The following is a 21917-nucleotide window of genomic DNA, read 5'->3' as shown; positions in this document are numbered from 1 at the left end:
GTTCCATTGGCTATGGGTCAGGGTGTTTCTGTGTGTGATCATGACTGTGGGTGTGGACCAGGGTTACAGAGCCATGGGGGTGGCTCAGGGTGTCACCCCATATGTGGCCAGTGGAGGGGTGTAGAGGAATGTGAATGATCACGGCAGCCAGACTCTGTAACATGGTGTCCTGATGCTCCTGGCCCTCAATGTGGGACTGTCTTCTTCCCCAGTGTCCCACCTTCCCAGTCGGGTCACCAGAGTGGTCGTCCTGGTTGGAGTGGAACAAGTCCTGCCTCAGGGCCTGCCTGGGGGGTGGAACCCTGGGTGGGATACGCCATCATTTGAAAGACCCCCAACTTATCATAGGGCATCCCCACTGCGCGGCTGCTTTCCTCCCTAAAGCAGGCCAGGGTCCCTCTGTCCCCTGGGAGGCCTGGGGGTGGGGGTGGGGCAGAGATCTGGCATTTGGCTGCGAATGGGACGCTCTCGCCCCCTGGTGGCAGTGCCTGAGGCTGCAAGGCCCACACCCCAAGAACCGCAGACGTTTCTGGCTGAGTCTTGACTCCACATGGATTCACTCAGTGCCCATCGCCGGCCAGGCATTGTTCTAGGCCCCTGAGAGTTAGCTGGGAACACGGCCGACTTGGCACTGACGTTCTAGTGGGGGGAGACTGCCAGTAAACAAACCCTGCCTTTAGGTGAGATACGCGACATGCCCAAGTGAGGAAGTGACTTTGCGACTCCCAGGGGTTCTGGTCCCGCTGGACAAGGCTGGCCATCTTTGCCAGGACCTGAGGATCCTGAGCTTCCTCTTCGGGAAGGACAAAGTGGGTGTGGTGCGAAGGGAAGCAGAGCCCTTAGCACACAATACAAGTTGTCATGAAGTTGCCTATGGTGTCCAAGCAGAATTGTTTCATAGGGTTTTCAGGGGCTGGTTTTTTTGGAAGTAAATTGTCAGTTCATTCTTCTTGTGCCTGTAGATGGACTGGAACTGCCATCTTTTCTGTTAGCAGCCACCCAGGGCTTCTATTTAGGCCCTCAGTTAGTGTGGAGATCACAGGTCAAGGGTGCAGAGACCTGAGCTGTTTCCATGAACCTGGGCTGGGACTGCCTGGTGCTTAGGCGACACCACAGATGACAGCTGAGCGTCTGACTTAACGAGTCCTGCCTTGGAGGATACCGCTGGACCTGGTGCCCAAGCCCCTTGCCTTTGAACAAGGCACTCTTCTCCAAGCCTCAGTTTTCTTGTCTGTGTAGAATCAGGATAATGGAACCATTTAGTCAGGACTATCACTGCCTGTCCTGCCTGGGACCCGAGTCCCTGTCCCTGTTTCAGAACTTAGAGTGTCCCACCCTGGACCCCTGACCAATCAGACTCTGGGGAAGACAAACCAGAAGACCTGACCCAGGCAGCAAGCAGGGCAGGAAGGGCAGTGATCCCAGGAGGCAGCAGGATTTTCAGGACCTGCTTTTGGGCCGATGAGGTAGGTGGGACTTGCAGAGGCCTAGGCCTCTAGTAGCTGGACTGGTCAGGTTTCCATGAGACCCAGCTGTCCATCCTGTTCCATGGATTTTCCCAGCACCCACTGGGACCCCCCTCCCCCAAGGTCACTTCTCTGGGATTGAACTTGGTACACGCTGTGATCCCTGAGCCCAGCTCCTCTAACCCTCTCCAGACTCCCATCTCACTGGCCCTTACTCTTAGCTGTCAAACTCCAATCAGTGAACGACATTTATTGAGCGCCTGTGGAGTGCCCAGCACTGAATGGCCGCGGGGGGGGGGGAAGGAGAGGTGGACAGATTGAAGGGGAGACTTCCCCTCTCTCAGCTTCGGGGGTGGAGACGTGGCTAGTAGCCCACATCTGAATGATCCCAGTGTTGTCCAAAGAAAACTGGCCAGGACGTTGGATGTGGTGGCCCTTTGTGCTGAGTTCCTGGGGGAGGGGGAAGGGCAGGATTGTCTTCTGTTCCCCTGGTGTCTGAGTTCTGGCCACCTTGGACCTTAGGCTTGGATTGGGTTGCCTGGCAAGGGTAAGGGTGTCAGGCTCCTGACCATTTATGCTGTGTTGGGGGACCCCCTCCACTTCCCACCCTGCCCCCCACCGTGGGGGTAGTGTTTTCAGAAGCTTTTTGCGCACGTGTGCCCCCTAGTGGTCTGCATTATTCTTTGCTCAGATTTTTGGTCTCTTGAGGGGGTCCCTTTGGGGCTACGTGGCCTTGAGGTTGATTAGTCTATGGCTTAGACTTAAAGGCTCTGGTCTGGGTGGAGGTCTGAACCCCTACTGACTGCTGGGTGACGTCTTGGGAGTTTGCTTTCTTTTCTGAACCTGGGGGGTGGGGCAGGGGGGGGAGTGTTCAATAAAGATGCCCTGCCTCCTGGAAAGAGATTGAGGGTCACCCATGTAAGTGCAAAGGAGAGTTCCCAAGCCTCTCTCCAACCTGGAGCAGAAGCTCATCTCCCTGTAGGTAGTGTTAACACCTTGAGGGTGCCAGTTTGGAACTGGGGTTCCTTCTCTGAGAGCTCTACGTGGGTGACCTCTTCAGGACTGATGGTCACCTCTCTAGGGAGAGCCCTGGGTAGGGCATGCGGGTAGAGGGTTGCTAACACCCGCCTTCACCACATTTGCAGTCACTGCACTCACACTCCGTCTGAGACAGGCAGTGTGGCCAGCACCGCCCCCACAGGTCCTCCAAGGCACCTGGGTCTGGGCCCCCTCAGCCTCAGCCTGCTGGGGCTCCAGGGCCAGAGCTGTGCCCTAGTGGTGGGGTGGCGGTAGAAAGGAGCTAGGACAGAGCCCTTCCCCCAAAGCCAGAGGTCAGCTGAGTTGACTCAGTTAGGGTGGAGGACCAGAAGTCAGGGACTTTGACCTTTGGTCTCAATCCCCTCAAGTTCCCTCAACTTTTTGCTAATACCCCAGCAGATGGGCTTCTGAGTAACACCAGAGACTGTGACACAGGAGAGGGTGTGGGGTGACCAAAGGGGCTGCAGCCCTGGCTGGGGGCACTGGGCCTTCCCAGCAGCTCAGATACCCCCAGCCCATATGCCCCTCTGGTTCCCTCAGCTACTCCTCGGCTGCCTGGCTGCCTTCTGCTTCTGGCCCCTCTGACTTGGCAGGACCAGCCTGACCCTCCACTCCCTCCACAGTCTTCTCAGCCTCTGGGTCCATGTCCCCAATGCTGGCTTGGACCTCCTCCCCATTTCCTTGGGGTCCGTCTTCCTCTGCTCTGCTCCCCGCATCAGGGTCTTCTCTGCTCCCCTTTTCTGTTGCAGTCCCAGGTGGGTCCACTTCAGGCCACTCTGCCCGGCGGTAGACGAGGTAGCCGTTTGTAGGCACCCCGTGGGCCAGGGCTCCGGGGGGCAGGCGTTGGTAGCCCTGCTCCTTGTACAGGAAGAGGCCAAAAGCATCAGGTTGGGTCACTCGGAACTTGGTGGCACAGAGCTGGTTGAGGGTGGCAATGGAGGTTCCGGGGGGTAGTGCCAGGGTCTTGGAGGTGCAGCCAGTACAGGGGTCCTGATAGGCCACTCGGAGGAGGTTCTGTGCAGGACGAGAAGCAATAATAAGTCCTCAACTCCCTGCCATTTGGCTCGAAAGTCTACAGTCCTGGTTTAGGCTCTGCGGGGATAAGGCTTGGAGGGGTTTAACTGGGGTGAAAAACTAAGGTCAAGGTCTTCTGAGGCGGGTAAGTGCCAAAGAGGCCTCTGAGAGAGAATCATGGTGGGTCACAGGGCTGAGGTTGGAAGGACAACCCTCAACCATGCCAGCGGACAGCAGCTGCCCTTCCCAGGTGCCAGGCACCATTCTAAGCACTTGCCCTGCATTCACTCAGCCCCAGGAGATAGGTCCAGTGGACCCATTTCATTGTTTGGGTCTTTTTAATTATTATTTTTGTGTGCGTACCATCAAATTATTCCTCTAGGTCATATAGCCTTGGTGTACAAGTTGCCGTCCCGCAGTCACTTGTGGTTGCTGTGAGGCTGAACACTGTGACATGGATGTGTCATATGCGTTAATGGTTGGCTACCCAATGTGGACTGAGAGTGGGGTGGAGCTCCCTGATTAAAACAAGCGTGGAAGGAGGAGTGGCATCCACTTCCATAATAGCTTGCCTCTGGAAACCCTATGAAGCTGGAGAGAGGATGAAAGGCACCCAAGCGTCGAGGACTCTCCTTCATAGGGTCGCTATGAGTCGCCTGCTACTCGATGGCACTTAACAACAACAACAACAACAACCGTCAAATCGGATCTGACTGGTACAGGAGGAAATTGTCTCTCCTTCTCCAGCAAAGCCTCTGGTGGATTCGAACCGCACACCTCTGAGGCTGCAGTGCAGCTTCCTGCCACAAGGCCACCAAAGCTCCCTCCATTTCGTTGTTTTGATGTACTATTGAGTCAGAACAGACTCTGCTGACCCTCCAGCAGGTTTTCGGAGGCAGTAAATTGCAGGGGAGGAGTCTGTCCATTTTTCTCTCTCAGCACAGCCGGCGGCTTCAAACCGTGTTCCTTTAGGTTGGCGATACAAACTCCCTACCACCAAGCCGCCAGAGCTCCCTAAGGACCCATTTCACAGGGAAGAAATCTGAGACACAAAGAAGTTCGGTAACTTTCTCAAGGTAGTAGAGCTAGGAATTGCCCACAGAGTCTGGACTCTCAACCAAGGCTGGGACAGTTCGCCTGACTAGATGGGGAGGCCAGGGGTGGGGTCTGGCTGTGAGGATGATGGGAGGGTGAGGCCTGGTTCCCAGCAGCGCAGCATCCAGGAGGAGGTTGAGGCCCCGACTGCAAGAAGCTGTGGGCTGGAGGCCAGGACTTTGGGCCCCAGATTGCCACCTGTACCTCTTTCTATTTCTGCCATGTCTCAGTTTTCTCATCTGTGATGTGGACACAATGCTAGCCCTGCTCCATTGGCTGTGCACCTTCCTCATCCCAGCGCTGCCAGGGACCACTGTCCAGTTTGTGAAAATTCAAGGGCTGATGCCCCCCAGCAGCACTTGGCACTGGCACATCCCTCCAGAAAGGATGACCCTGACATTGGACCTAGACAAAGCTGTTCCTCCCATTATGAAAAGGAGCAAATGGGCTGGCGGTTCCAGAGTTCCTTCCTCCTGGGCAGTGGGCGGTCAGCGGTGTGTGTTGAAGGACAGTTACCTGGAAGGTGTGGGTGGCCGGCAGGCGACGCTGTTCCCAGAGGCTGAGGGAGCGCTGCAGCTCCTGCGAGGGGCTGAGGGGCAGAGTGTGTGCCCCTAGACCGCTCAGCAGGGCCAGGCTGGCTGACAGGCTGGTCAGGTAGTATCCACCTGCCGAGAGCGGGAGAGGTGGGCTCAGCCTGGGGTGGGTGACCAGTTTTTACTCCCCTTTCCCTGCTTATCAGAGTCCGGGGATTGACTGAGGTCAGGCCTCACCCAGACCAAAAGGTCATGTGTGTGTGTGTGTGTGTGTGTGTGTGTGTGTGTGTGTGTGTGTGTTACATGTGTATGTGGAATGTGTGAGTAAAGTGTGTATGTATGTGTTTGTGTGTATGGTGTGGAGTGAGTGTATCTTGTATACACAAATGCACATGCCGTGTGTGTGGGGAGTGTGTGTCTGTGAAGTGTGTGTGTACATAGGTGGAGCACACATGTGTGTAGTGTGTAAAGTGTGTGTGTGCAGTGTGGGTAGGAAGAATGTGTGTATGCAGTGTGTGTATGGAGTGTGTGTGCAGAGAGGGGGTGTGTGTTGAGGGGAGATATAGGGGGTGTGTATATAGTGTGTGCATATACGTGTGTGGTGTATGTGTGGAGTGTGGGCAGTGAGGAATAATGTGTGTGTGATGGTGTGTGTGGAGTATGTGTGAAAAGAGTATGGACGTGGCCTCTGTGTGTATACCTATGTGCATGTATGTGTGAGGGGGTGTGTATGTGGGTGGTGCGTGTGTGTGTGTGTGTGTGTGTGTGTGTGTGTGTGCCGTGTGGAGGAATGAGACCCCTCACCCTCTCCTGTGAGTAAGGTGGGCTCCAGCAGCTCTGACATGTACTCAGCCTCCAGCAGCAGGTCCGGAAGGTCACACTGGGCCAGGACCAGGCTCAGCAGTGGCAGGAACTCATCAGCACCCGCGCCCTCCCCTGTGGGGACATGAGTGGTGCTTTAGGCTCCTTTGGGGTCCCAGGGTCAGGGCCTACTATAGGTCCTTCATGGGAACTCCCGTCCCCCTCACTAGCTGGGCCTTCAGCCATCACACAGAATCACTCAGAAGAGGGGTTCTACTGTCTGGGCCTCAGTTTCCCCTTCTTAGAGAGTAGAGTGAGGGGCGCACCCGCTTGGGCCCTCAGGGCCGTGTAGAGCAGTTTGCAGGCCTGCAGGAGCCGCTTGATCTGGGCGCCCGGGGAGTAGGCTCGGAGCAGCTGCAGCAGCTTCTGGCGCACCTGGTCCACCTCCAGCGGGGAGGGCAGGCTCAAGTGGGCCCCGAAGGCGCTAGGGCCCTGTGTCCGGGCCAGGCGGAGGCCCTCAGCCAGGCGGCCCAAGGAGCCGTCAGCTGAGAGCCGGCGCCGGAGGCGAGCAGCCAGGATGGGCCGGAGAGGCTTGAGCACGGAGCGGTGCAGCGACTTCTCCAGGATGTGCTCTGCAGGGAGGGTCCAGGCAGAGGTCAGGGAGCCAGGATGGAAAGGAGGACCAAGCAGGCAAGGGCCAGGGAGCCACGACAGAAGGGGCAGACCCACGGACGTAGAGGGACACAGGGAAAGGGGGAAAGCTTGGTGAGGCAGGAAGGTAGGGAGAGACGGGGGTAGGATTCAAAGGAAGAAGGAGACACACAGGAGATCAGGGTCTCGGGTGGGTCCTCACCCAGCTTCTTGGGGGGCAGCAGCTTCTCAGGGCCCAGCTCGGTGCTCAGCATGGCCCGGGCACGGCTCAGTGCCTCTCGGATGGTCTGCAGCTCCTGGGGTTTCGGCTCGGCCCGGACTTGTGTCAGCAGGTCCTGCACCAGCTGGCCCACGGCCGTGTGACGGTCGCGCATCAGTGTGGCAGCCAACCGGCCCACCTGCCGCTCGGGCGCCAGCAGCGAGCAGAAGGCTGCACTCATGGAGCGGAACAGGGGCCTCCGGCGACCCAGGCTGGGGGAGGTGGCTGGGCTGCCCCGTGCCCCTGGGGGCGCCTCCTCCTCAGAGCTGCTGGGGGAGCCGCAGTCCACCTCCTGGAGGGATGGCAGGGGTGGGAGGCGGGGGCCAGCACCTCCTGGCACGCGGTAGCCCACCGAGCTCTCCCTCCGCAGCAGCTGGCGTGGAGGCAGCCTGTCCACCTGGCTGGGGGTGGCTCCTGGCAACACCGGGACTGGGGGTGGTGGCACAGCCGGCGGAGACAGGGGGCTTGAGGTCTCCGTGGACACGCGCACCTTGAAGCTCCTCTTGAACTTCTCCCGTTTGGTGGGGCCCAGGTCTCCCGGGAAGAGGGGGTTGAAGAAACACAGGGCAGTGCCGCTGGTGCCCTGGTCTGACTCTTGAGGGGACAGAGACTTCAGGGAGGGCAGCAGCGGACCTTCGCCAGGGCTACACTGAGTCTTGGTGTTGAGGCCGGAGCTCCAGAACTCTGAGGAAGAGATACCAAATCGAAGCCCAATCACAGGCCAGACCAACAGGCCTTCCCTAACCCTCTGGGCCTCAGTGTGTCCATCCCTGCAATGGGCGGAAGATGTCCTTACCAACGCCCAGGTGGGAGATGGCCTCCAGCTCTTTGTGGGTGGCAGCCTGGAGGATGGCTGCGGGGAGCTGGAGCGGGAGGAGAAGGATGTCCCTGGGGCCAGAGAAGGGAGCAGAAAGTCGGGAGTGAGAGACTTGCGGGGCCTGAGAAGGCCAGCAGGGATGTGGCGGGAGGGGAGGGCCCTTGGACTCTAGGCACCCAGGGACACTCACCGGGTGTGGCAATAGGCACAGATGAGGCTGACCAGGTCTGGGAACTCCAGCTCCGAGCTCTCCAAGGAGACGCCTGAGAGAGGGGAGGTGAAGTGACCTCTGGAGAGTCCCCCCCACACCCCGCTGTCACTGCCCCGGCCCCCCGGGCTTCCAGCTCACCCCCGGGCCGCTCCAGGATGTAGTGGCTGGAGACGAAGGACGGGCCGCTGGCCTCGGGCAGCCGCACGCACAGGGCTTGGCACCGGCGGGTGTTGGATTTCCGCACGAGGAACGTCTGCGGGGAGGGGCTTTGAGCGCAGGCGCCTCCATCGGCGCGCAGTCCCCCCCTGGGGCGGCAGCAGGGCGGCACTCACCCCCGGGGGCTCCGTCCTCAGCACGTGCAGCGCGGCCGCTGCGTTGGCCCGCAGCTGCAGCCACACAGGCCGGGTGAGCAGCAGGCGCTCACGGAGGCTGACGGCGCGCCCTGGCGGGGACGGGCCCCCGCGCTGCCCCACGCTGGCGGCCGGCACATCGTACAGCCGGTCCGTCGGGTCCGGGCTGGGCCTGGGGGCGCACAGACTGAGCCAGGGCACGCGGGACCCTCGGCCGGCCGGCCCCTCCCGCCCCCGCGGGCGCCCCCCTCGCCCGCCCCCTCCAGCCCCCCTGGAATTTCACTAACTTTCCCCCCTCCAGGTGCGCGGAAGTGCGGCCCGGGGGGCTGGGGGCGCGCAGGGGGTCTGCGGCCGGCTCCCCGGGACTCTCCATGGCTGGGGTCTCCGCGGCTCCTCCCGGGACCAGGAAGCCAGATCCCGAGGCACAGGCACTGGCATTCCTGGCGGTGAGTAACACTTCCTGAGGGCGGTGCGCCCTGTCACACCCGCCAGTTAACTCTTGGGTGTCCACCGGGGCCGCCTCCCCGGTTCCCGGCCGGGCTCGGCGCACTGGGAACCTCTCCACGCTAGCGCCCCTCTGTGAGCCCCAGCGGAGGGGGTACCACCTCCTCACGGGGACCCCGCAGCCTCATCGGTCCCCCCGGACCACACATAGGCAGGAATGCACTGGGAGGGAGGGCCACCTCTCAGTCCGCACAGGTCCTGGCCCGCCCTGGAGGCACCTTTGAGTCTGTGGCCAGAGGCTCCTTGTCCTCGGGCCTGGAGGTCAGCCCGGAGGCGGCGCGCCCCCTGGCGGCCACACTCACTCCCGAGCCCAACCGGGGTTTGGGGATCTCAGGTTGCCATGGAGAAAGGATGCGTGTCACCATGGAAACGAACCCCTTTGCTTAACTGAGGTTCTGGGGGTGGTTCTAGCACTCAGCGCTGAACAAGGGGGAGTCTGGCTGTGAGGTCGTCAGCACATGGTGCTGCTGCCGGCTGCCTCCCACGCACAGGCCTTGCCAATCTGCCAGGCGACCGGGCAGGTGCAGGCATGACCGGCTCCCAGCTCGGGCGCTGCCAGCCCTTCTCCCCACCGTGGCCACGTGCTCTGCCTGTTCAGCCACATGTTGCTCCGACGGCTTGACTGCACCAGCAGTCAGAGCCTAGCCCCTCCCCACGGGGTGTGGAACAGTACCCTGTGCCCAGGGCCCCAGGCTAGGGTGGCAGGGGCCTGCTGGGCAGGGTTTCCGCGAGTCTGCCCTCTCAGGTGCCCTACAGGAGCCCCAGTCCCTTGTCAGGTAAATCAGACAAAGACACACAAAGGCTACACACAGTCCCAGGACAGGGTTTAATTCCAATCCTCACCATCTGAAAGGAAGACTTGAAGAGACATCCTAAGAAACCAGGGAGCCTGGCTTCTCACCTGAACGCCTTCTAGCACAGACAGCCCCCCAAATATAACTTATGGCTAGAAGTCCACAGGTAGTGGGGCCCCACTCAGGGCCTAAGGCCAGGAGGAAGGTGGTTTGATGTGAAAGAGGCACATCTTCTCGGTGGGGGAGGATAAGCAGGCAGGTCTTCACGAGTGATCAGGAGGGGAATTCTGGCCTGTGCCTGTCAGTTCCGGGCCCACAGCTGAGTGGCCCCTCTGTGGGTGGAGAAGAGTAGAGGCGGGGGTGCCGGAGGGGAAGTCCTGCTACAGCCCTGGAGCCGCTGGCTACCAGGCACCTCCGAGGGGCCGCCAGTCTACCTTCTGCAGCAGGAAAACTTGAGTCTTGGGTTTGGTGCCAGCCGCTGGTTGTGAGGGACTCCTTGGCTGGGAACAGCAGGGTCACAGTCCTGGGGGTGCACGGCAAGGAGATAATCAAGTGAGGAGAGGGAAGTTCCTCCACATGGAGACCGAGGTCAGCGTCTTGTTTGCTGGTCACCTCAGTGCATCCCAGCTCTGCCTACAACTCCAGACCAAGACTATCTGTCCACTCCACCTTGAACACCCCAACCCCTTAAACTTAGGGCGATCTTCCCCTTGGTCCTAGACTGTGACGTGGCCGTGCCTCTCCCTCACTTCTCCTGGAGGCTGGGCTGGCGGGGTGACAGGGTGGGGGAGCAGTGGAGCCTCAGTTCTCACCATCTGATTTTCTCTTCTGAGGAGACACAGCTGCTCTGGCCTGGGTGGGCGAGAGGAACAGCTTCCCTCAGAGTCGGCTCCCACCAGGAAGACACCCCCTCCACATCAACCCCTGTAGGGCAGAGCTGTGCTCTGGGGCGGCGGGAACTGTTGTCAGAGAGCCAGGATTCCCCACTGCCGTCCAAGACTCTCCCTCAAAAGAACATGGAGGGCCTGGCACATTCAAGGGGCCCTTTCCGGGCAGTCTGTTTGATGGGGTGGAGGCAGGAGTGTTGAGGGCCCACCAGAGACCCTGGTTTGTGGGTGGCCGCCTGCAGGGCTGGGCCCAGCGGCACATGGCCCACCTTCTTGATGGCAGCCCAGTCCTCCAGGATGTCCATCTCCTGCAGCATGTAAACGATGTAAGGGCCTGCAAGTGGGTCAAGGAAGCAGGAGGGTGGAGACAGGTGACAGGGACCAGCCCTGCCTGCCAAGTACAACATGGTGCATGGTGGTGTGGGGTCAGGTGAGAAGCTAAGTTAGACCCCCGGCTCTCAGCAGGAACACGGAGGTTGCTGGGTGCACTTCTACCACCCTTCAGCTCACTCTCCCCTTTCTTCATTCAAGGCCTGTTGTCCCAGGTGCATCCTATCTGTGGGTACCCGGCCCTCCATCATTACCTGTTTCTTCTCCTAGTCTTTTCCCCACCTCAACACCTGCTCTCAGCCTGAAGCTAAGCCTCCTCTGGTGTCACACCTCCCCGCTGGGCTCACAGGTCTTTGAACCAGTCTCCATTCCCATCCACTCACTGACCCAGTCCCTCCACCTGCCTGAGCCTTGTCTCCATCACAAGGTGACTTGGGGATCTGGCTGCTTCAGGAATCACAGTGGGACTAGGGGAACCAGGAGGGTCCCGGGGCTGCTGATTCAGGTGGCCCTGGACTGGAGGGGCTCAGGCCTAAGGCAGAGCAGAGGCCAGTACTCCCATGTGTGATGTAGGCATCCCAGGAGAGGTCACAGGGATGGAGAACGAAAAGCCATGGCCACAGGGGGAAGACCACAAGAGGCTTCCTGGAGGAGATGACAAAGAGAAGGTGGAGGAAGCCGAGAGGTGAGACCTGAGTGAAAGCACAGGAGTGAGAAGCCTGCAGGTCTGGGGTGTGTAGGTGTCTGGGGAGATGTGGGAATGCCAGCAGGACCGTGGGGACTGGCCTCTCTCAGGAATTCTCTGGAGTCATCACTGATGTTCCCCTTTTTCTGGTCCACACAGCCCAGGAGACCTCACACCCTGAGAAATTCCCACTCGTTGATTTCCTGGACAGTCACATGCTTTCAAGTGACCGAGACCGTATCTGTCCTCAGCGACCCCAGGTCTGGAGATGACCTGGGGAACCCTGGGTAAAAGGATACCAGAGACGAGGGGTGCCTTCTTCCTCTTGCTGGGTGGCAGGGGGTCCCAGGTCCTGGAGCTGCCTCTGGCGTGCAGTTTGTCATCCCACCATTCTGTGCCCCAGAGTCAGGGTCAGGGACTGGCCTCAAGGACACCCCCTTTCCCATTAGCCACCTCGAGGGCCAGAGGAGACCCCTGGTCTGGGGAGGCTGCAGGCCCTGACCACGAGCTGTGCACCCTTGGGAAACACCACGGCAGCATTGCCAGCTTCCCAGCCTGTGCTCAGTGGCGGGGGGGAACAATGACAGTGACCCTCCAGGGTCCCCAGAGAAACTGACATGCGGTGCCAACACAGGAGGGGTGGACACAGAGGGGACCAGGGCTGGCATGCCAGCTGGCCTCTCCTGTTCTGGAGACTGGGCAGGCCGGCTCGGGGTCCCTCTGCCTGTGCCCACCCTGCCTGCCTTCCTCTCCTGTCACCAAGCCCGAGTAGTGCTGACACCCTCCAGACTGTGGGAGGCTCACCTGAGCTGATGTCCAGGCTCTGGCGGTCCTCCTCCAGCCTCTGGATGCGCTCCTGCAGCTCCCCGTGCAGGGTGTCATAGAGCAGGAGCTTCTCGCTCTGCGGGAGAGGACACCACACAGTGGGGCTCAGAGTGGGGCTCAGGCCTTGCCCATCACTCACCCCCACCCCCCAGGTGCCCAGCCCCTCACCTCCAGGTGCTGCTTGGCCCCCTGGAGCTCACACTCATACTTGTTCCGGATCACGTCCAGACAGAAGCTCTTGTAAATGCCTGTGAAGAAGCGGTGGGGCCCTGCTCGCTCAGGCCTTCATGGCAGAGAGCATGGGGTGGGCAGGGCCAAAGGAGAACAGAGGAGACTACACCCGGACAGCCGACAAACCTGCCACCTGAATGCGAATCTTGAGGTTCTGCTGCAGTCCCCCAAGGGGCTCTGTGTACTCAGGGGCTCGCTCGGCCTCCACTTCCTCCAGCCGCAGCCTCAACTGACTCAGTCGCTCCCTGAACAACCTGGGGGCAAAAGGCAATCCCCACCCAGCAGTCTGAGAGATACACGTGGAGGGCCCACTTCAGGGCAGGCCTCAGCTACCCACCAGCCACCCCGCCACCCCCCAGGAGCCCGAGGGGCAGGCCAGGTGCGTCCGCTCACTTCTCCTTCAGCTCTGAGAACTGCTTCTCCAGGTCCAGCATCTCACTGACACACTCGCTGCGCCGCCGCTCATAGTCTTCATCGTCCATCTCTGGGGACAAGAGGCCGGTCAGGGCCGCCATGAAGAGGGGATGGCCGGGGCCTTGTATGCGCCTGTATGTGCCTGCCTCTGTGTGTGCACACCTGGGGGGGTGCGCCTGCCCGTGTGCGTGTATACCTGGGGTGTGCCTGTCCGTGTGCGTGTATACCTGGGTGTGCCTGCCCGTGTGCGTGTATACCTGGGGTGCGCCTGCCCGTGTGCGTGTATACCTGGGTGTGCCTGTCCGTGTGCGTGTATACCTGGGGTGTGCCTGCCCTTGTGCGTGTATACCTGGGTGTGCCTGCCCTTGTGCGTGTATACCTGGGGTGTGCCTGCCCGTGTGCGTGTATACCTGGGGTGTGCCTGCCCTTGTGCGTGTATACCTGGGGTGTGCCTGCCCGTGTGTGCATGTGCATGCGTGCTGGCACAGATGTGCGCACATCTGCATGTGTGTGAGCACCGGCATGTGTGTGCACAGGTGTGCACGCGTGTCCGTGCCCGTGCTCACCAGAGCTCTCCTCTTCGGACTCCGTCTGGCTGCCGCTCCGCTCCTCCTCACTCTCTTCCTCCTCCCCGTTCATCTCAGCTGTGGAGTCGCCCTCCACCTCCATCTCCTCTGTGTCCTTGCTTGGTGGGTGGACTGGCATCAGGGCTCTGGGACAGAAGGGTGGAGACACCACTAAGCACCGCCTACAAGGCAGAATGGGGAAGTGGTCCCTCAACCAGACAGGGACGTGGCAAGTGACAGGCCCTGCCACCCTGACACATGCTGGAGAGGACAGTGCAAACGACCCCAGAGGCACATCTCCCCCCACGGAAGCCTTGTGCCCTCTGACCCTGCTGGTGATTCCAATGCTGGATGCACTGGCACCTCATTCCTGGACTGGGAAAGGCCCAGGGCACGAAGCTCATCAGGCAATGATGCTGGTCACCCAAGCATCCCATCCAAGAAAGAAGCTGTGAGACGGCGATGCAGGCAGACAAGCCGGGCGGGAAAACATCCTGGGATCAGTGTGAAGTGTTACCCTCCAGGGATCGCCCTGTGGAAGAGGCGAGGCCAGGACACAGCAGGGATCCCTCCAGTTTTCTTTCCCTTTGCCAGACCTTCTAGGTCATCTTCCCCTGAAGTCCTCTTTAAGCCAATTACTGTTGTTGTTGTGCATCATCAAGTCAGGAACCGACCCACAGCTGATCCTCCAGTGAGTTTTCAGAGGCAATACATCTCCCAGGAGAAAACTGCTCCTCTTTCTTCTTCACAGCAGCTAGCGGACTCAAACTGTGTGTCTCTGAGCTAGTTACAGGTCCCCCCACTAGTAAAGAATGCCTGCCTGCCTGCCCATTATGTTCTTTTAAGATCTGCCTGTACAAGATCAAATTGAAATGTCCAAACTCACTGCTGTGGAGATAGAACCATCTCATAGCTGACCCTCCACTGAGTTTCTCAGGAGTTATATCGCACAGGGGGAGACTGCCCATCTTTCACTCTGGAATTGCTGGTGAATTCAAACCACTAGAGGGGGACTGCCTTTGGGTCAGCAGTGTGACTCCCTATGGACTCCACCATCAGAGCGCCCCTTAAACTCACAACAGCCACTAGACAGGTTAGAAGCTTAGGGACTGGGAGCTTATGCTGCTCGGGGAGGAACCGCTCAGAAAAAGACCGTTCCCATCAATGTCACTGAACTGCATATGGAAAATGCTTGAAATGGTATGTATTTCACTGGGTATATTCTCAAGAGGAGCAAAATAAAATTTAGAAAACAAAAAAACCCCCAACCACACAACCACCGTTGAGGCTCACCCCTTCCCCTAAGGAACTGGGCTCCAATGTCTGGTTGGGTCTCCAAGCCCTTCCCAGACTGGACTAAAGCAGCTGTCCCACTCCTTCACACCCACCCCCCACACCAGCAAGTCCTCAGAGACCAGGCTCCTCCTCCCTCCTGTCCCACATGGCCTCTTCTGCTCTGATAGTGCTCTAGGGATCTTCGTCTCTGCACCTCTCTCTTCTGCAGGGGTCACCCCATCAGCCCTTCAGAGCCACCACAGACCCCCTGACTCCACCTTCTGCCTTTCTTCACTCCCCCCCCCCAATTTTCTGAAATTTCCATAACTTTGCTCCACAGATAGTACAGAGCAAGGCCTCAAGACGTTTCAACACAGCTCTGGCAAGCACTGTGGGAACGCACAGGGCCCTTTCTCCACTCTCTCTCCTCTCCCGGCGTCTGCATGCCCTGCTCTATGATGACGGTGACCAGAGACCCGTGTGGCCCAGACTAGCCTCGGAGCCTCAGACCCAGGTCCCCTCTCCTCCACATCCTTTCCTCATCTGTTTCCTCACCTCCTCACAAGAGAGCACTACCCTCTCCCATGTGCTTCAGCTTCTCCCCTTGTTAGGCATCTTCTCATGAATCCTTTGATGTCAACTGTTTCCCATCATAAAGAAAAATGAAAATGCAATCCAAACTTCACCATGGCCACGTCAAGTCTCCACTCACTGCCTTCCATGCCGCAACCCCGGCTGCAAGGCCTCGAGCTCCCAAGCGCTTCCTGCAGCATCAGTGCCCATTTGCTCCCGTCTCTTCCTACGAGCGCTTCCTGCAGCATCAGTGCCCATTTGCTCCCGTCTCTTCCTATACCCATCACTCTGCTGAAAGGGATCCTGCTGCTTTACCCAACAACCTCCTCGTGGCTAATGCCAGCATTTTTCAGTACTCTCAATTCCTCAGCAACACCAAACACTGACAACCAGTCTCTTGCTGTTGTTCACTTATATTCACTGTTGTTGCTGGGTGCCATTAAGTCGAATACAACTCATAGTCACCCTATGAAGATCTGAACTACTCCTCTCCTGTGCCATTCTCACACTTCCTAACACACAAGAGCCCACTGCAGCAGTCACCTTGTCAATCCATCTGGTGGAGGGTCCTCCTCTTCCGTGCACCTTTCCCAACATGATGTCCCTCTCCAAGGAACAGCACCTACTAGCAGTATGTCCAAAGTATGTGAGGCGAAACCTCATCATTCTTGCCGCCAAAGAGCACTCCGGCTACACCCTCTCCAAGACATATCTATTTTCTTGGCTGTCCTTCTCCAACACCACAGCTCAAAGGCATCAAATGTCTTCTGTCATCCTTATTCACTGTCCAGGTCTTGGATGCACAGCTAGTAATCAGAAAGACTATGGCCTGAATCAGATACACCTTAGTCCTCAAATAGACATCACTACTCCTCAATAATTTGGAAAGGTTCCTAACTGCAGATTTTCCCAGTGCAATGCATCTCCTTATTTCCTGACTGCTCATACCAAGGGTGCTAACTGTGTATCTAAGCAAGATGAAGCTGCTGACAGTTTTCAATCTCCTCTCCATCCATGATGACACTGCCTATTGGTCTAGTGGTAAGAATCTGTTTTCTTGATTTTGAGACGCAGTGCACACTGAAGGCTGCATTCCTTGATCTTCTGCAACAAGTGCTTCAAATCCTCCTCGCTTTCAGAAAGCAAGGCTGTGTCATCTGCCTAACGTAGGTTATTGATGAGTCTCCCTTCACTCCTGATGCCACATTCCTCTTCACAGAGTCCAGCTTCTTGGATAATTTGCTCAGCATATAAACCGAACAGGTATGGAAACAGAATACATTTCTGATGCATTCCCTTCCCTGAGCACATACTATATGCCAGGTGTGGTCTGTGACTTCTAGGAGCTGACAAGATCCTGACAGACATAAAGCTGCTGACTGCTGCCACAAAGTGAGAAGGGTTACAACTGGAGGCAAAGGGAAGGTGAGATCTAACCAAGACCTAAAGGTCGGGGTAGCAGTGAGAGCTGCCCAAGGAGATGGACTGTCAGGTGAGCTGACTGGCTGAGGAGGAAATGCTGTACACAGAGTGAGGGGCGTGTGGAAGGATCCAGAAATGAGAGAAAGGAAAGTGGGCTGGGGAGTGGGGTGTTGGGTATCAGGTTTAGATAGAAACTGGGCCACAGAGAAATCTGGTCATCATCAAAGAGCTGTTCAGGCCACTGCAGACGGTACAAATACCAAGCCAGAAAGTGTGGCATGAGAAGATGACTGTGCTGGAACTTTTGGGTCTCCAAAGGGGCTGATGAGACTCTTGCAAAAGAGAAGATTAGGGAGGGGCAGAAAAGAAGTAAGATGAAAAGAACAATTTAGGAGGAATTGCTAATCTTGCTAGGAGAGCTTCTAAAAGCAAGGGATCTATAACCATTAAGGCGTCTGCTTTACTGTGGTGCTTATCTAGTTTCCCATGCAAAAGTTTTGTAGCCCTGGAGGCTGGAGTTGGCTCCAACCCACCCAGGGAATCTTTGCACCTTGGTATTTGTCTGTTCTCACTCTGCCTCTCTACCCAGTCCGTGAACTTCAAAGGGGCAGGAGCTACACACTCATCATAGTCAACTAGCCCAGCTGATAAAGGACTGAAAAAGTGTAGGTTACAAAACCCCAAAGTTTTGCTCAGCAACGATTGGTTTTTACTTCATGGTAGCCTCTGGCCCTTATAGCAACAGCTCAAGAGTTCCTGTTAATGTTGGTTGGCAACAACTCGAGCTGTGTCAAATACCCGACAGTCACATTCCTCAATGAACTCACCAAAGACTGGACCCTGCTGGAAACCCTAAGAGAAGGGGAACCTTCATTCCTTCCCTACCTCGACTTCTCGGTTATCCAAAACAGCCTGACATATTTTCCATTCCTAGGATTCAACTGTGCAAACAGTACCTGTAGACCCCTCCATTTACAATTCCTGTTCAGCATCGAAAATACTGCTTCTGTAAGAATCAGCCTAAACCCAACAGTTTCCAGAGCTTCTCCTACCCAGAAAAGGAGGGACAGAGAGAGAGGAGGGAGGTGAGCGAGAGGTGTGTTTCCTTCAGCTGTCGCTAATCTTATTGAGAACGAAACTACCTTGGGTCCTCCCCTCCATAATCCTTAACTTTACAAAACGGAGATAAGGGCTAATTACTCCTCCTCTGAGTGGTAAAGGATGGAAAAGCAAGCTGTGAAGTGCTGTGCAATGCATCGTTCTTTACGGACTAGGAGCTCCAGGAAGGCAGTCCTCCCGGAAGGCCGGCCCCTTTCCCCCTTCCCGGCGCCCCAGGACCCTCGAGCCGGCGCGGGCGGAAGAATCGCAAGCTCCCCAGCGGCCAGCTTCGGCCCCGCGGCCTCGCACGCGTCGGGCCGGTTAAGTCTCCGGTTCGGTCCTGGGAGACGAAGTTGGGTTGGGGGCGCCCGACTGGCCCGGGGAGGCCTAACCTGGGGCCGGGGGTGGCGATACTCACCTCCGGGAAGGGGGCCTCCAGCCTCACGTCCCGGACTCCAGGACAGGCGTTAAAGGCGGCAGGTGCTGCGGCTCTGCCCGGCTCCCGGAAGCGCAGCGCAGGTACCGCTTCTCCGGGAGGCGGGGCCCCGGCGCACTTCCGTGTGCGTCATCCGGCGGCGCCGCCCAGGCGCTCCCAATTGGACAGCTGGGGAGGAGGCATGCTGGGATACCGCGGGACGGTTGTTATGGCAACTGGCGGTGGAGGGTCTCATCAGGCTTTGGCCTGCGCCGAAGGCCCCTGGGGGCATCTTGTTCTGCAGATCACGCATCTCATTCCGCGGGTCACCACCCCCAGCTGCCAAGAGATGAACCCAGGAACCCCCCCCCTTCTCCAGTTTAGGAGACAAACGGGGCCACATGTGGGTGTGAACACTCATTTATTTACACATCGGCATCAGTAGGCAACTAGCCAGCACCAGCCTATAGGAGGGTACAGATTTCTGCGCATTGTCCCCCAACAAGGCTGCAGACCTAGCCCTCCTCTTCCGCCAGGGCCCCTGAGACGCTGGAGATGTTTAGGCTTCTGGCCAAAAGCTAAGAACGCAGTTCCACACCTTCAACACCTTCATACCATTTCTTTCCTATTTGGCTATTACATGTCTCAAGTCTCTCAACCGTCCCATTCGTAAATTTCGCTCTCCTACTGCTCATCCATCCGTGATTGTTAATAATAACAAGAGTGATAACAATAATACTGTAATAATATTAATAATACTTCACATTTGTACGAAGCTCACAGAGTGTTTTCACAGACGGCGTCTCAATCTGAGCCTCCCTACAGTTCCGTGAGGTAGGCAGTCTCACCTCCCTTGTTACAGACGGGATAACGGAGGCTCAGAGAGGTAAAGGGATTGCTCAAGGTCACACAACTAGTTAGTGGTAAAGCTAGGACTGGATCCCAGCACCCCATGTTCAAGTCCAGTGTTCCAACAGCACAGCTCCCTCGGCAACGTGGAGTGCCGTCTCTTACCCCAGTCAGACCCAGTGGGCCGCCTGAGGAGCCAGGAGACTGAACCTTCTCAGGTTGGGGGTGGGAAAGGCTCAGCAGCGGCGGGGGGAGTTGGGGTACTTGGTCTTCAACTCCTGCTTGAACTGCCGGTACAGGATCTTATTGTGCTGATTTTCAGCCTCCTTTTGGGGATGGAACTTCAAAGCCTCTTTGAAGCCCTTATGAACCAGGAAGCCTTCATTCAAAACCTCGAAATCAAACCCTGCCACGTGCAGCTCACAGGCCTGTGGAGGGGGTGGGGCGGGATGGGGGGGGGGGAAGACAGATCAGCAGACTGTGAAGACATTGCTGGGCCCATACTGACATCCCTAAACTCCAGCACACTTACCCCTCTGGAGGCATCCAGATCTTCTACACCCTTCTGGCACTTCTTGACCTGGGGACCCTCTCCACCTCCTTTCCACCCATGGCCACTCTTTATAGCTCCCTAACAACTCCTCTCCCCTCCCCACATCCCACCCCCTTACTCCTCTTCCCTTCCATCTCCTCCTTTCTCTCTCTCCCCATTTCCCACCCCCCAACCCCTTCCCTCCCCTTCGTGAGCACCTGGCTGATGCGATTGAAGCCATACTGCCGAAAGCGTTCGTCGAAGGGGGGCACCTTGCCTCCAGCCACGTAGAATGGCTCCCAGGGGTCCTGCCAGGGCACCACGTAGGAAGGCATGAGCACACTCTCTTCCGGCAGGTTGACCCAGCGGGAGTAATTGGTGGGCGCCTGGCAAGGCGTGCACAGCCCATAGTAGAAGGGCCGCACCTCGCCCACCTGGTAGAGCTGCACCAGCTCCGTCTTGCTGACCGGCATGCGGCGGGCTCGGCGGATCTCGAAGGCGGGCACCACCAGCGCGGTGCCCGCCCACTGCTTGCTCTGATCCAGCAACTCCCGCAGGCCTCTCCAAAGCCCCTCGCTGGGCACCATGTCCACATCGATCACGAGCGCGTAGTTGGCCCCCTCTCGAGCCAGATTCCTCAACAGGTTATTGGGGTAGGAAACGTTAGTGCCCAATGCATAATTGATCCCGGGCTGGGCTACCCGGGCTAGCTTGTCAAAGACCTCCTGGCAGGAGCGCAGCAGGGCAAACTCTCCCGGCTCCCGGGGATCGGGCACCGCGGCCTCGTAGCGCGAGGGGCACACTAGGTGCATGGCGACCCTGGCGCGCATGTCGGGACAGTGGCTGCTTAGCGCGTAGGCCAGCACCGTGGCCAGCTGCGCCTCCTCTTTGGTGGCCGCGAACACCGACACGGACATCGGGCCCTCCCAGCGCTCCAGCAGGCCGGACAGGTGCAGCAGGTTGTCCACGCTGGCGTGAGTGGCCAGGATCACATCATTGGGCTCCATGGTGGTCTTCAGCAGGCCCCGGTACACACGGTAGTCACCGCTCGTGTCCAGGACGCCTCCCGAAGCCAGCGCGGTGCGGAGCTGCGCTTTAACCTGGTCCACGGACCTCGGGGACGGGGGGAAGAACTCGAAGTACTGGTCCTGTTCCTCCTGTCCGTGCAGCCCGGACAGCAGCGACAGGTAGAGAAGCTGCAGCATTGCCACGAGCATGAGCGCGGCCAGGAGCAGCTGGTAGAAGGCACACCGGATAGCGTAGGACATCTGCATAGCAGTCCGGGCTCAGAGCACGCAGCGGGGACCACCGGCCACAGCCTCCGCCAGCCGCCGCGAGCCCGGATTTACCGCAGCGAGCCGAGCGCAGCCGAGGGGAGCCGACTTGAGCCGAAGCCGCGGCCCCGCCCCCGGAAGGGGAGGAGCCAGGGCGCCCGCGCCGCGCGCTTTGCAAACGCGGAGCCTTCCGAGAGCCCTTCTCGGCGCCGTGGTCTCTGCCGCCTGCTGCCTCCTGGCCCCTGGGACCCCCCCCCCAGCACACACGCCCCCCCCTTGACCTGCAGTGCGCGACCCCTGGATCCAGGGCTCCCCGAAAACGCAGTGCGCCCGAGTCCGGGCGAAAAACCGCGGCGGAGCTCGGCTACGGCTTGCTGAGTGATGACCGGGGTTCCCGGCTGCTGCAGGCGGAAAGGGAAAAAACAAAACAAAACAAAGCCACAAACCTAGAACATTTATTTCTATCCTTTTTCCCCAGCCTTGGATAAAAATCCTAAAGGGCTTTTTTACTAACGAGTGGATAGAAGTGACGCAAAAAGTACGGAGGAGATGAGTGATAAGAGAATATAGAAGGAAGATTCCTGTGTGGGACGAGGTGGCCGAGTGGTTAAGGCGATGGACTGCTAATCCATTGTGCTTTGCACGCGTGGGTTCGAATCCCATCCTCGTCGACTGCATTTTACAAGAAAAACGATTCTTAAATTTTCTATTATTTCCTTTGTCTACAGTAGGAAGTTGGGAAAAATTGCGCCGTGATTTTGGGGCGCTGTCCTGAAGCTCTTTCCCCTGTTTGTAAGCAATACGACTCCAATTTATGCAGACTCCTATCTCAGCTTCTCAGGGCTGGTTTTTTGTTTGTTTTTCCGGGAGTGGTTTTTACAGGTGTGTTTTTTATTTTCTGTAGAAAGAAGTCTCTTAAAGCTACAACCAGGAGAAGATAACATAGATGAATGGGACCTTCTAAGACTCAAATCCCTATGCACATCCAAAAACTTCTCCAGTAGGGTA

At 58.0% G+C, this 21917-nt stretch overlaps 3 protein-coding genes and 1 non-coding gene across 4 annotated transcripts; 1 reads left to right on the top strand and 3 right to left on the bottom strand.

The window, feature by feature from the left end:
• Window positions 1–3044: 3044 nt before the first annotated feature.
• RIN1 (Ras and Rab interactor 1) lies at window positions 3045–9104 on the bottom strand. Its single transcript, XM_006893416.1, has 11 exons — window positions 8958–9104; window positions 8523–8812; window positions 8218–8407; window positions 8024–8138; window positions 7865–7937; window positions 7654–7745; window positions 6801–7541; window positions 6274–6579; window positions 5951–6082; window positions 5130–5278; window positions 3045–3518 (listed from the first exon to the last, which is right to left on the bottom strand). Exons 1-11 carry the CDS (start codon window positions 9102–9104, stop codon window positions 3045–3047), a joined length of 2709 nt encoding a protein of 902 aa, XP_006893478.1.
• Window positions 9105–9146: 42 nt separating this feature from the next.
• BRMS1 (breast cancer metastasis suppressor 1) lies at window positions 9147–13610 on the bottom strand. The gene is made up of 9 exons (XM_006893415.1): window positions 13472–13610; window positions 12885–12975; window positions 12618–12745; window positions 12429–12508; window positions 12240–12336; window positions 11735–11827; window positions 10690–10754; window positions 10346–10385; window positions 9147–9361 (listed from the first exon to the last, which is right to left on the bottom strand). The coding sequence occupies exons 1-9, from the start codon at window positions 13608–13610 to the stop codon at window positions 9147–9149; spliced, it is 948 nt and encodes a 315-aa protein (XP_006893477.1).
• A 5048-nt stretch (window positions 13611–18658) lies between these two features.
• B3GNT1 (UDP-GlcNAc:betaGal beta-1,3-N-acetylglucosaminyltransferase 1) lies at window positions 18659–20987 on the bottom strand. Its single transcript, XM_006893294.1, has 2 exons — window positions 19854–20987; window positions 18659–19531 (listed from the first exon to the last, which is right to left on the bottom strand). Exons 1-2 carry the CDS (start codon window positions 20907–20909, stop codon window positions 19340–19342), a joined length of 1248 nt encoding a protein of 415 aa, XP_006893356.1. The 5' UTR covers window positions 20910–20987; the 3' UTR covers window positions 18659–19339.
• Window positions 20988–21498: 511 nt separating this feature from the next.
• TRNAS-GCU lies at window positions 21499–21580 on the top strand. The gene has a single exon. It is a non-coding gene; the product is annotated as a tRNA-Ser (tRNA).
• The last annotated feature ends 337 nt before the right edge of the window (window positions 21581–21917 follow it).

The sequence above is a fragment of the Elephantulus edwardii genome, unplaced genomic scaffold (genome assembly GCF_000299155.1).
Source record: "Elephantulus edwardii isolate Elephantulus edwardi_28Jun2011 unplaced genomic scaffold, EleEdw1.0 scaffold00126, whole genome shotgun sequence".
NCBI lineage: Eukaryota > Metazoa > Chordata > Mammalia > Macroscelidea > Macroscelididae > Elephantulus > Elephantulus edwardii.
The sequence above is the reverse complement of the archived record's forward strand: the minus strand, read 5'-3'. Positions and strand labels throughout refer to the sequence as shown.

Excerpts from the sequence above, each read along its gene's own strand:
- RIN1 (XM_006893416.1), bottom strand. The coding sequence starts at position 9,104 with ATGGTGACACGCATCCTTTCTCCATGGCAACCTGAGATCCCCAAACCC. Across the intron at positions 7,542-7,653 it reads CATCTCCCACCTGGGCGTTG|AGTTCTGGAGCTCCGGCCTC; the intron begins GTAAGGACATCT and ends TCTCTTCCTCAG. Across the intron at positions 6,580-6,800 it reads GCTGCCCCCCAAGAAGCTGG|AGCACATCCTGGAGAAGTCG; the intron begins GTGAGGACCCAC and ends CCCTCCCTGCAG.
- BRMS1 (XM_006893415.1), bottom strand. The coding sequence starts at position 13,610 with ATGCCAGTCCACCCACCAAGCAAGGACACAGAGGAGATGGAGGTGGAG. Across the intron at positions 10,755-11,734 it reads GAAGGCACCCCTCGTCTCTG|GCCCTTACATCGTTTACATG; the intron begins GTATCCTTTTAC and ends ACCCACTTGCAG. Across the intron at positions 10,386-10,689 it reads ACTGGGCTGCCATCAAGAAG|GCCAGAGCAGCTGTGTCTCC; the intron begins GTGGGCCATGTG and ends TCGCCCACCCAG.
- B3GNT1 (XM_006893294.1), bottom strand. The coding sequence starts at position 20,909 with ATGCAGATGTCCTACGCTATCCGGTGTGCCTTCTACCAGCTGCTCCTG. Across the intron at positions 19,532-19,853 it reads GCTTCAATCGCATCAGCCAG|GCCTGTGAGCTGCACGTGGC; the intron begins GTGCTCACGAAG and ends CCCCCTCCACAG.